At 39.0% G+C, this 13,607-nt stretch overlaps 1 protein-coding gene across 2 annotated transcripts in view; it reads left to right on the top strand.

The window, feature by feature from the left end:
• The window catches only part of NARS2 (asparaginyl-tRNA synthetase 2, mitochondrial), a 168,891-nt gene that overhangs the window by 135,496 nt on the left and 19,788 nt on the right, over positions 1 to 13,607 (top strand). For both annotated transcript variants that reach the window (XM_066369540.1, XM_066369531.1), the window contains 2 exons: positions 1,668 to 1,734; positions 3,103 to 3,240. In XM_066369540.1, coding sequence (XP_066225637.1) covers positions 1,668 to 1,734; positions 3,103 to 3,240 — 205 coding nt within the window. The remainder of the gene's footprint in view (positions 1 to 1,667; positions 1,735 to 3,102; positions 3,241 to 13,607) is intronic.

The raw sequence follows: 13,607 nt of genomic DNA, 5'->3' as shown, positions 1-13,607 counted from the left end.
GGCCGTGGAGAAAAAGGAACCCTCATACACTGTTGGTGGGAATGTAAAGTAGTACAACCATTATGGAAGAAAGTATAGTGGTTCCTCAAAAAATTAAGAATAGAACTACCATATGACCCAGCAATCCCTCTACTGGGAATATACCCCCACAACTCAAAAACATTGGTATGTAAAGACACATGCAGCCCCATGTTCATTGTAGCATTGTTCACAGTGGCCAAGACATGGAAACAACCAAAAAGTCCTTCAATAGAAGATTAGATAAAGAAGATGTGGTACATATATACTATGGAATACTACTCAACCATAAGAAATGATGACATCAGATCACTGACAACAACATGGATGGACCTTGATAACATTATACTGAATGAAATAGGTAAATTGGAATAAACTAAGAACTGTATGATTCCATACTTTGGTGGGACACAAAATTGAGACTCATGGACATAGAAAAGAGTGCAGTGGTTACCAGGGGGAGGGGGAGGGAGGAAAAGGAAGGGGTAGAGGAGGGGTGGGGCATAAAGAAAACCAAATAAAAGGTGACGGAGGACAATTTGACTTTGGGTGATGGGTGTACAACATAATCAAATGTCAAAATGATGTGAATATGTTTTCTCTAAATCTATGTACTCTAGCTGATCAATGTCACCCCATTAAAATTGTCTAAATAAAATTATAAATTTTTTAAAAAAAAGAAACTTTGTAGAATTTCGTTTTTAATCATCCAAAGTATTGTTGCAGAAGACCTGGGGAAACTGACATTTTCATGTTATTGTTGGACAAAAATTGGTATCCTGTAAAAAGGGTACAGTATCTTTGGCAATATCTTTCAAAATATAAAACTGCAAATGCAGATACCCTTTGATCCAACGGTTTCATTTTTTATTTGCAAAATAAGTATTAGAATCATTTGTAATAGTATAAAATTTTATATGGCTCATTTTCTTCATGCAGTTTTCTGTTCAGATGTTGCCAACTCTGAGGCCTTTCTTGACCATCTTTTCTGAAATAGCACCCTCAGTCATCCTCTGTCTTCTTACCTTGCTTCATTTTTCTTCATAGCATCAATAACCCCCTGGCATCATATTATTTCTGTTTATTTATTTATCTTTCTCCCCACTTCCCACCCCATTACACACACACACACACACACACACACACACACACACACACACACACGAATACTAGCACCATAAAGGCAGGAACTTTAGTTTTATTTACTGTATCTTCAGTGCCTAGAATAATGGCTAGCACATATCAATAGTAGTGTTCAACATATGTTTTTTGGGTGAATAGTAAATGAATGAACAATGGCTTTACAGAAATATTTTTGCTCTTCCAGCCTCTGTATTTTGCACCTTATACTATGGCATTGGCATAGCATGAGTTTAAACTTTAGAGAAATCTTGACTTGTGTGACTAGCTCCTCTATGAACATTGCAAGTAGATCAGGACTGGGGTTACTGAATGGCTACTGCTCTTCATGCTGATAGGACTCTCATAGGATCAGATCAACCTTATTTTCTTATTACTTAGTAATCATGTGATATGCATTTATTATCTCAAAGAATGTATGGAAATAGGCCTTCTTTAGTTTTCAAGTGAACTAGATTAATAACAGCCCATTGCATTGACCTTCCTCTGCTTTTACCATTTTTCTCCAGTATCTCTTATACTGAGGCCGTGGAAATCTTACAGCATGCATCCCAGAACTTCACCTTCACCCCAGAGGTAGGGTGTTTGTGTATGTATGTGTGTAAATATGTTTTCCTCATCATTATTTAGCATACTATTATTAACAGTGTGCAGGATTTGCTCATCTGTGCATTGGCTTTTATTTATTTATTTATTTATTTGCATTGGCTTTTTTTTAATGTTTGCTCAACCTTGTTGAAATATTTAGACTGAAAAATAATTTTGAAGTCAAATTATATGATTTGGAATAGCAGTGACTCAAAGGATTATAAAGAAGTTTCCCAAGTTTAAGAAGATGATTTTTAAAAAGAATGATAATCATAGACTATTAGAGTAGAAGCAACTAGTTCAGTGTTCCCCAGAGTATATCCTGAATGATGTTAACAGGTGACAAACAAAAGACATTAAATGATCAAGTAAACATTAAACAGGTTTCTTTTTCTGTTGAACTTTATAGAGTCTTCTAATTTTTTATCCACTTTAGAAAACACTGAATTGTTTTGGGCCTCTTTTTTTTTTAAGAACTCCTTTATTTTATTGGCGAGGATATAGGTCTGAAGAGGCCACATGATTCATCAGTGAGCATGCACGTGTTAGAGGCAAGTCTCATTCCTATGCCAGTAATTCTTTCCTGTAATTAAGATATTGCCGGACAAGTGGGAGTATTAAGATAATATGAAGAATGTAATGCCTTTCTCTTTAAACTATTCCTTATACCAGTCCCAACCCCAACAATGTCAGATTCTCTTATAATAGTACCCTGTGCTTATTTTACTTGCAATCAACTAATTACTTAGTATAATTTTGTATGTAATGTTTCCTGTTCTGGAAACTTCATGAAGTCAAGTATCCAATACCTAGCATGGTTCCTGAGATTTAACAGGCACATTAGTATTTGCTGAATAAATAAGTGAGTGGCATTATTAAATATTGATCAAAGAGCATCTGATATATCAGTTGACTCTTTTATTAAAAAAAATTCACTGAGAACAGCCATCTATCCGAAGACAGACTCAATATTAGAAATATTATCTTTCGTCATTTAATTTCCTGAGACTTAGGAACAGTAACTGTAGACAAAGCTCTAGGCAATATTAATAAAAGCAATGATTCTGAGGTCAGTTTTTATACTCTTTGGAAAGTGTACTTTGTTTTCCTGCAGATGCCATTCCTCTGCGAACTGCTGCTCCCTGAGACAGGCAAAGAGCACAGTGTTTATCTACTGGCAGGAGCTTTCTTCTTTCCAGGCCTTTGGATGTTCTTGCTAACACATATCTCTCTCTAGTTCAGTTATCTGTATAACCTCAGCAGACAGATCCACACATCACTGATCCTCAGGGAGAGCCTGCATTCTGCATTTCAGCTCCGTCTTCCCCTTTGGTGATTTTTTTTTTCTCGTTGCAGTGGGGTGCTGATTTACAGACTGAACATGAAAAGTACCTGGTGAAGTACTGTGGCAACATACCAGTCTTTGTCATTAATTATCCGTTAGCACTCAAGCCTTTCTACATGAGGGATAATGAAGACGGGCCTCAGCACACAGTAAGGAAAGACACTAAATAAAGCAGGGTTAGTTATCTCAGAGTCCAGGTTTTTCCCTTGACTTAATTTTAAATTATCCTTTAATATATTTTCTTAAATCAAATCCATCACTCTACATCTCTCCAAATGATAAAAGTTTTTCAAAGGCATCTCTAAAAGTGTTCCCATAGGTGGTCTCAATTTTCTATAAACATATTTTCTCACTTCTATGGCAAACATGTCCTTTGTTTAGCAGATGCAAATTGTTTTGTTTTTTAAATAACCGAGAGGGTAGCAGTGGCAGAGTACTACAGAGTACCAGATAGGAGACTGGGGGGGGGGGGGGGCAGGGGGGTGCTGGACAAGAAAGGGCTGCAGTGGCAGAGGAGGGCCACCTCGCTGGTGGGGCTCGCAACAGAAACAGTGAGGGGCGGGCTCAGGACTGCAGATGTCCGGGCAGAGTCTCCTGTCCATTCTCTTCTATCTCTTCTCTTGCTGTTCCTCTTTAGCCTTTCTTACCCTCTGTTCTTTTTTCACCCTTTATTGCTTTTTTATTGTTCTGGTTTACTTTTTTTTTTTTTGTCTCTTTCCTCCTTTACACAGTAGCACTATGTGAAATAAGAATATATATATTTGACTCTTTAAATATTTATTGAATAGTTTTATACTTAATACCATTAACGATAAAAGTCTATCATACAAATATATTATGTTTATCTCAGAAAAGGCCCAAAAACTAAACTGTACTATTTGCCACTTTTCATTTGTCTTTAGTTAAATACAAGTTGAAAAATGTAGGTGAGGGCCTACTAGTAAACAAAATGTCCCCATTTTAGGTTATCTCTTAGAATGTATTTCCTGTTTACTCTTACCATATTATGAAAACAACAATAGCTACCAGTCAATAGACCCTGTGAGGCCAGCATAACCACAAGTTCCGGAACAGCCTTGCCAAGAAGCTTGTTCTTTCTTTCATTTTAGAGATGAAAAACTGGGGTGCAGGGGAGACATAATGCTTCCCAAGGCTTTGAGGTAGTAAGTGATAGTGAGTAGTCAGTCCTGAGGGCCTCCACTCTGAAGTCTATGTTCTCTCACTCCCTGTCTCATTGCCTTAGCACTGCAAATACCAAGTTATAGTTTAGCCATTGACTCTACTTGTCCCTGCCTTTCAAGCAACAGTCTTCACATCCAATGAGCCACACAATTAATTTGTGATTCTTAGTTTTTCTTTTCCCTATCAATCCCCTGGTATAATTGATTTTGAGAAATGAATTGGCCAATAGGTTGGCAGCAAAAAATAAGAGAGATTAGGGCAGCGGTTCTCAACCTGTGGGTCGCGACCCCTGCTTGAGAACCGCAGGTTGAGAACCGTTGGACTAGGGCATAGACTATTAGACATTAAACCTACACCACAAAACAGAGGACTGTGAATCTCTTGGCTTTTTTATCACCCCACCCCCATCCCACTCCCACTTCCCCTCCACCCCCCATACACAGACTCCATGCACTCTTCTCATATAATTCCCCTCAGTTGAGCACTTTTCATTGATTTGGTTTTGTTCTTAAATAACCCACTTCAGGCTCCCTTTCTCTGTAAAGACTTTCCTGAGTTACTCAGTCACCTTGGGCCTTCCTTTTCTGGATTTCTATAGCATGTAAAGAATTAGTAAAAGTGGTAGCATTATGTTTGTTTTTTGTAGCCTCTATATAAATTTTGCTGTCTCAAATGAAATTCTTCTTCAGGATGACAGTTTTTGATAACCAGCATGACATCTACAGCTCATTACACCATCCTTGTAATGTGACTCCCCTCCTCCCACCCCTGTCATGCCACTGAAGTGGCACTTTCTACACTCAGTAATAATTATGTTACTATATCCAACAAGTATTTATTTATTTATTTGTTTTTAAGTGAGAGGAGGGGCAGACTCTTGCATGCGCCCCTACCAGGATCCACCCAACAACTGTGTCTAGGGCCAATGCTCAGATCAACCAAACTATCTTTAGCATCTGAGGCTGATGCTCGAACCATTTGAGCCACTGGCCATGAGAGAAGAAGAAGGAGAGAAGGGGAAGAGGGAGGGGGAGAGAAGTCGATGGTCACTTCTCCTGTGTGCCTTGACCAGGAATCGAACCCAGGACATTCATACGCCAAGACGATGCTCTATCCACTGAGCAAACCAGCCAGGGTCTGTTCATTTATTTATTTATTTATTTATTTTATTGATTGATTGATTTTAGAGAGAAACATCAATTTATTGTTCCACTTATTTATGCATTCTTTATTTGATTATTTTATGTGCCCTAACTGGGGATCAAACCTGCAACCTTGGCATATCAGGATGACACTCTAACCAACTGAGCTACCCAGCCAAGGCTCTTAACAGACTTTTAAAAGTCTATCTTATTTCATCTCTCAGCATTTATTATTCAGCACTATTCTTGACTTTCTTATTCTTAAAACTTTCTCTTGCCTGACCTGTGGTGGCGCAGTGGATAGAGCATCGACCTGGAACACTGAGGTCGCTGGTTCAAAACCCTGGACTTGCCCAGTGTAGGCATGGGAGTTGATACTTCCTGCTCCTCCCCTATCTCTCTCTCTCTATCTCTCTTTCTCTCTCTCTCTCCCTCTCCTTTCTAAAAAATGAATAAAGTATTTTTAAAAAAAACTTTCTCTTGCCTTAACTTCTGTGACATCACATTTTCCCAGCTTTCCTTTTTTCTCGTTTGGTTATTCTTTCTCAGTGAGTGTACAGGTTCTTTTTCTACTAATCCATTAGATGCTGGAATTCTTCAAGGCTCCATCCTGGGTCTTTTCTGTCCACAGGTGATTTCAGTGGATCCACAATTTACTATTTCTTTTCAGATAACTCACAAATTTCTCCCTCTGAGCTCTGGAATCACATTGCCATTGCCAGAAGCATCCCACACTTAACATCCAAAACTGCCCCAGGACTGCTCGTCCTCCCCCCGTCCAGTGTTCTCTGTTCATCGACCGCATTTCCCCATGGATAAGACGCACCTTTTTTTAAAAAAATCTGGGGTCTAAAAACTGGGTTCATTTTATACAGTGGTTGTAGATTTTTTTCACTTGCATTTCCTGCTTTTTCACACTTGTTTTTGTGCTCATTGTTGAAGGCAGTGATTCATCATCAGACACAGATGAGGACAAGCTAATGGATGTGGGAGTTTTGACAGTGATAAGGAGTTCTATGAATTTCATGATGAACAAAAACTTGAGTTCAATAACTTTATGTAATACTTTTTTTTCAAATTTCGGGCCCCAAAATCAAGGTGCGTCCTATACATGGGAGCATCTTATACATGAGGAAATAATGGTAATTCTACAAGCTAAGTAACTGAGTCATCTGAAATATTTCTCTTGCTTGCTTTCTGTATTCAAGTTATTTCTAAGTTCTGATATTTGTATAATTCCAAGTTTATCTCAAACCCATCCACTTCATTTCCACTTTTACCTTTTTAGATTAAAACAGCATCATCTCTTGCCTGAACTACTTCAGTAGCCTCCTGACTGGTCTTCCTATAGCTATCCTTTCCTTCTCTGGGTCAGTTCTCCCCATTTCAGCATCAGCTTTTAGAAAATGTAACTCTGATCATGTTATCTCCCTTCTTTAAAACCATTCAGTGACCTCACAGTGCTCTTAATATGAAAGTCAAAATCCTTTACCTGGCCGGCAAGCCAGCGCTGTCTGGCTGCTCCCGCCTCGCTTGCCCGATGTCCAGGTGCTCCCCTTGGCTCTCTCTGCTACCTTCACACCACCCTCTCCTGTTCCTCACACACGCAGTGCTTTCTCACTACGGCATCTTTCCATGGGATGTTCCCTCAATCTACAACAGTCTTCTTCACCTAAGTAATTTTATTTATTCTCCAGATCTCTACACAGTCATTGTTTCCCCAGAGAAACCTTCCTTGACCCTTCTGAGTCAGACACCCCCATTACATACTACAGTGGTAACATACTAAATTTCAGACCCAGAACTACTAGCTCTTACTCCATCATGATCCTTAACACAGTTTTAATTTTACATATGACAGTTGAATTACTGACTCTTTCCTCTCTGCCAAAGGACTTGAGGATATCTTTTCACTCATTGTATCCCTAGTGCCTACCCTGGAACATAGCAGGCACCTCATATCTGTTTGGTGATACATAGGTAATTGGATGGGTGGGTGAATCAAACCCAATACAGTTTTAGACACACAGTGGACAAGTAGTGAGTGGATGAGTTGGTTTGCTAAGGAAATTTCTAGGAAGCCAAAAGCAGCTTTTAGTCTAAATTTTTTGATTGATAGCAACCTGGTATAAAGGAAAGCCCTATGGTTTTAGAATTAGACATTAGTGAGTTCAAGTCCCAGGTCTCTATGTCTTATAAACTCTGTGACCTTAGATAAACCACCTAATTTCCTTGAGTCTTAGTTCACAATCTATAGGAACAAGATGATAATATTTTCTGGGGTTGTGAGGATTAAATTAAATGGAAGATGAAAACTACAGAGCACGTGTTTGGGTTGGGAGGTCGTCAATAAATATGAAGCCCTCTCTCCTTTCCTCCTAAATTTTGATAAAATCTTTACTGTCACAAAGCACAATAATGTTAAAATATTTGTGTGTGTGTTGCCACATTATAATGTGCTCTTACATAAAATTCCTTAAGAGCCAATTCTCTGATAAACTGCAGTCACAGCATTTCCTACCTTAGAAGTACCAGGAGCTTTCATTGTGACAGGTCTCTCTAGTGATGTCTCACAGCTTAAAACCTGAAGGCGTCATAATGGGACTTAATATACTTTATAATTTATGTTGTACTATAGCATATAGCTTCTCAAAGCAAAATTATTAAAACATTATTTATTTAAACTATATACAGTAAACATAGATTATAACATTGATTCATTAGCCCTCTTGATTTCTTTTCAACCCACTTGTATAAGTGCCTACTTCCACCCCAACTTTACTTTTCTTTTTAGTAGTGAATGAACAGGCTTTGGGCCAGATAACTAAATTCTGTGTTTCTTTTGTAGGGCTATAATAACACGTTGTGGGTAGGGTTGCAAGAGTTTCTGCAGTGGATATGATGCAGTCTTAAAGTTACAGCAGGTGTGTTTCTCAGTTGCCTTCTCTAGGGAATGAAAAGAGAAGGGTAGGGAAATGTTTAACCTCCACTGGGAACATTTGGCCAAAGGTAATAAATAGTAAAGTGGTATCTTTTTATAGTTTCTTTTTTCTTTCTCTCCCCACCTCTCCAAAACACACACACACACACACACACACACACACACACACACACACACAAGAAGGTATGAACTGTGTTATAATGAAAAGTATACTGCTAAGAAGTTAATAGTGCTGGGTTTGAAATGCAGCTCTCTTGCTAGTTAGCTGTATGTATGACCTTAGGCAAGTCTGTCCAATCTCAGAGCCTCAGTTTCTCTCTCCATAAAACTGCAGAATGGGATTAGATTACCTCCAAAGTACTAACCAGCTATAAGATTCTCTCATTTTAGGTAGCCTAAGTTTTTCCTCATTTGGATATATAAAAACAACTTGTAAATTACCAAATGTATTTGCTAATTTGAAGGGAACAAATCATGTGTCTAAATAAAATGAATCCAAGCAAACATACTAAGTGCCATATGCCCCTGAGTCTGGGTCCCTGGGTAAGTCCCCAAAAGCAGGCCGCAAATATTTAGGGAAATGGCTTCACAGGGAAGAATAGCCACTCATTCCAGCCGTGTGTGATTAGGAAAATGTGACTGCCTGGCAGTTTGGATGAGATGCCAACATCACCAGATAAAGTTCTCATTTTTTAATTTAACTTACTGGGGTGACTCTAGTTAACAAAATAATGCAGGTTCCAGCTGCCCCATTCTACACCCCTGTACATGTCTTGTGTGTTCACCGCCCCCCCAGGTCAAGTCTTTATTCATCACCATTTATTTATCCCCTATATCCTCCTCGCTCTGCCCCCACCCCAGCTGTCATGACACTTGTCTTTGTCCAACGTTCCCATTTTTAAATTGTATTAGTACTACTTAGCAGATCATGAAGATTTAAGCATTAGTGAGCATTCAATCAAGAGCATATTGTAAAGTGAACTTGGAAAAATATGCACCTGGGGAGTGGGGAAGTATCTTATAAATCTCTCTGGCCTGGAGCTGATTAATCAACATGCATCAAAATAGCTTGAACCTCAAATCAACAGAAATGATGATGAAGGGAACTGCCAGTTTTCCCTTATCTAGGACTAATGACTGCCCTGGGACACGATGTCAGAGTTGGAAGTGTGTACTTCAGTCCCTCTAAGTGCTCCCAGGCTAGCCGTTTTCCTGGCCACTTTCCGCGTGCAGTCACTGCTACCTGCAGCCCACCTGCATCTTCACACAGTCACATGTGGAAGCTGCTCTTTCTCGGCTGTGCCTTATTGCGTTTGGAGGCAAAATACAGTCTGTGTCAGCAGTTAGAGAAGAAGCTCATGGAGGCTGAAACCACAAACATGTTTCCTTTGGTTTGTGGAACATTTTTCTTCTTTTGCTAACAGTATGTAATATTGCTCCATTGTTGGTAGCAGTCTGTAAGAATAAGGAGGTGTTCAATTTGTTTTTCATCAGTATGCAAAAATACTAAGGTAGGAACAGAGTTATCAGAGTAAGGGGCATTAAAACCCCACCACCACCACCACCTCTTTGAACTTAGTGTGGAAAAAGGTAATGTATTGAATGCCTTGTTCTTATCTAGTCCACTTGTTTTTTAATTCAAGATCTAAGTTTTATTTTCAGTACATTGATTGGAATAAGAGAGTCAAAAGGGAGTGTCATAAATAGAGAGCAGGGCTTGTTCAGCTTGAATACCAACACAGACTATTTCTAGACAGCATGTCACTGCAGCTGTGTGACAAGAGCAAAATCAGAACTCATACACAGTGGAGGAGGGTGTGCTGGGCAGCATTCGGGCCTAGAAGATGGGCCCAAAGTGAAATAAGTTTTGTTTAAGATTAGGGAAATGAACAGAGAGTGTAGTAAAATTATTTTTAGCCTTCATTGTGATTTGTGTAAGAGAGTGAACAGACAGCAGAACTAAAGTCCTTCTGTTACAGAACAGAAAGGGTTGTCCACCAGCACTGGCAGAGCCAAACACTAGACACCAAGAATTGCAGTGAAGACATATTGCCTATGATTGTGAATGGCACTATCCAGAAGAATGGGAAGTTAGTGCTCAAAAGCCCGAACTTCCTGATGGCACATAGGTTACGGATTATATAAGGCAAAATCACAAGACACAGTGGGTTAGGAATATGGAGCCGTGCTGGGAGATGATTGGTCAGAGGTAAGGTGAGGGTAATGAATCACTTCTTCCAGTCTTGAGGACAGTTCTGGTGTCCCTCTGTCCTGTCTCATGGGAAAGTAACCAGGGATTGTTCCACCTTAGGGTTTAGGAACTGAAACACTGAGGTTAAGATGTTATCTGGAGCCAGGTACCTCAGCTGGTTGGAACATTGTCCCATACACCAGGGTTGCAGGTTTGATTGCCAGTCAGGGCACGTACAAAAAACAACCAGTGAATGCATAAATGGGTGAAACAATAAATTGATGTTTCTTTCTCTCACTAAAAAAATGTTATCTGGAGCCTGCCCAAGGTCCAGACCATATATATGACCATTAATCAGGTTCAGGCTACTGTCTTCTGCTGCCCCAGAGGTTGCTGATTACCTTGGGGCAGGGAGGGGAGGCCAGGTCTCTGAGGGGTGGGGAGAAAGAGAGTGAGAGAGGGAGGGGGAAGAGGGAGACACAGATGATTTCTAGAGCTAGGATTTAAAATTAAATTTTAATCAAAGTCATAAGGACTCTTGGTCCATAGGAACACAATGGGGATTTTAGTTACAGAAGGGTTCAACCAGTGTACAACCAGTGAATTCTCACTTTCCCTAATCCAGGGCAGGATGGCTCAGTCTTTTTCCTCAGCCTCAGACTCCCGTAACCCACAGCCTGCCACACAGAAAGGCACGTTGTAATCACAGCTAACGTTATAGACAACATGCTCATTTCCCCATTTGCATTCTAACCCCTCACTACCCATCACTTGGCGAACACCCGACCAAGTTTTTCGCATTCTTTTTAACAAACTTGTGTGAATCCCTCTACATTTACATTTTGTCATAGTTTTTTTATCTGGATGTTTCTTTTACCTTCACTAGAACCCTGGAGAAACAAGTAGTTTCTATAGCAATTAGCCCAGTAGTTACCAGGGGGAGACAAGATAAGAGAATCCTACTGGAATGGAAAATGAGGGGATTGTTTTAATAATCTCTAGATATTATAGAATAATGATATATGAATAAGAATAATTCTTATATCAAAAGAAAGTACAGGTCTATGTATACTGAGTATAGATATCTTTCTAGTTGAGGAATACTTTACTATATCCTAGCTTCTCAGAAAGTGTACAGAATCTCTAGATAGGTTGGGAGATAATATAAAAGAAAAGCAGGAAGTATAAGAATCTGACGTGGTTGAAGGGAAACTATACCTAAAGTAGAAAAAGGTTATGTTGGGGAAGAAAAGAGAATGAAGCCTTTGTGGGCCTTGCTTCATAGAGAGATAAATCTGCCCTTCATAAAAAAAATAAAAAGATGGTACCCTTTGTTTATGGAATATTTATGAGGCATTGGAAAGTAATGTCTCATTCAAAAGAAACATCTCAATAGAGGAAGCAACTTGATTTACTCTGTAGGTCAAGAAAACAAAAAATTCAGCTGCCTGAGAATATGAATTTTCAAATCATTTAGACAAAGGACATAGATGATGTGTGTATTCTTTTTTTTTATTTAAGTGAGAGCAGGGGAGATAGTAAGACAGATTTCCACATATGATCCACCTGGCAACCCCATCTTGGAGCCAGTGCTCAAATCAACTGAGCTGTCCTCAGTGCCTGAGGCTGATGCACTCTATTATTTCTTCATATTATAGAATTAGTAGTGATATGGAACTTTATCTAGATGTCTTCTAAAGTTTTTATTCAACTATATAATATATATTTTATTTTATTAATGTTTTTTAATATATTTATATTTTATTCAACTATAAAATATATTTTTTGCCAATCTAAAAAAAAAAATAGGTATAGGCCCTGACCAGGTAGCTCAGTTGATTAGAGTGTCATCCCAACATAACAAGGTCGTAGGTTCAATTTCCGTTCAGGGCACAAACAAGAGTCAACCAATGAATACATAGATAAGTGGGACAACAAATTGATGTTTCCCTCTCTCTGTCTCTCTGTCTCTGTCTCTCTCCTCCTCCAAAATAAATAAATAAATAAAATTTTAATAGGTACACTTTTGATTCATTCACACCAGACAGCTGTTGTGTTAGCTGTTGTCATTTTTTAATTTTACAGTCTAAGAGAAAAGAGGTCAGTTCCCCTGACTAAAGTCAGGTATTGCATCTTTTAAAAATTCTTGGGGCACACCAGTGTACCTCTTGCAGTACTCCTGTTGAAAATCACTGTGATACATGAATAGTTAGTTGCTGCTTGCTCCTCCCTCAGGGAAGTTTACCACTCTGACCCATTGACATGAGCTTAGCAACTCACATGTGACTTGCATTGACCAAAGACTTTTGAGCAAACATGACCTACATACTTTACTTCTAGACAAATGTTTTTAGTACATAGTCATCTATGCTCTTTGTTTTTTCCATCTCACTCAAAGTCAACAATACCCCAGAAATCGACTTTTTACTCAGGACATGTAGCATAAGTTTTGAAAAGCCAATTTATTGTTGTAAAGCAGTGGTTCCCAGTTAGGGGTTCTTTGTCCCACCACCTCTTACCCCCACCTGGAAGACAGTTTTGGTTGTCACAAGTAGGGAAGTGCACCTGACATCTGATGGGTAGAAGCCGGGTGTGCTGCTAACACAGAATAGGACCTCACAACAAAGAATTATCTGGCCAAAAATGTCACTAATGCTAAGATTAAGAAGACTTATTGTAAGCTTCTGGGGTCATTTATTAATACAGCATAACCTAAGCTATCCTGACTAATATAGCAGCTACCATATTAATTTCATAATAGCCAATGTGGAAATAGTTAACCAGTTAGATGGCTTGGTTGTTAGGAAGACAGAGTTGAAGGAAATCCAGGGGAAATAAATGTAAATACCATACTATGGTGGAAGGTTGTGAAGGTGACTCCAAAAGTTCGGAAGCTTCCAGTTCTGCATCTGTTACTGTGCAGTTGCTAATATTCCAGATGAACAAAAGCTAGACAGAAAGGTCGAAAACCAATATGGTTTCATACTGAATTCTCCAGTGAACTCAAATAGTAAAATAAAGAAGGTTTGTAATCAAAAGTAAATATGAGTTGTTTACATT

This window comes from Saccopteryx leptura, chromosome 1 (genome assembly GCF_036850995.1).
Source record: "Saccopteryx leptura isolate mSacLep1 chromosome 1, mSacLep1_pri_phased_curated, whole genome shotgun sequence".
In the NCBI taxonomy this organism is placed as follows: Eukaryota; Metazoa; Chordata; class Mammalia; order Chiroptera; family Emballonuridae; genus Saccopteryx; species Saccopteryx leptura.
This window is presented reverse-complemented; position numbering and strand designations above follow the sequence as displayed.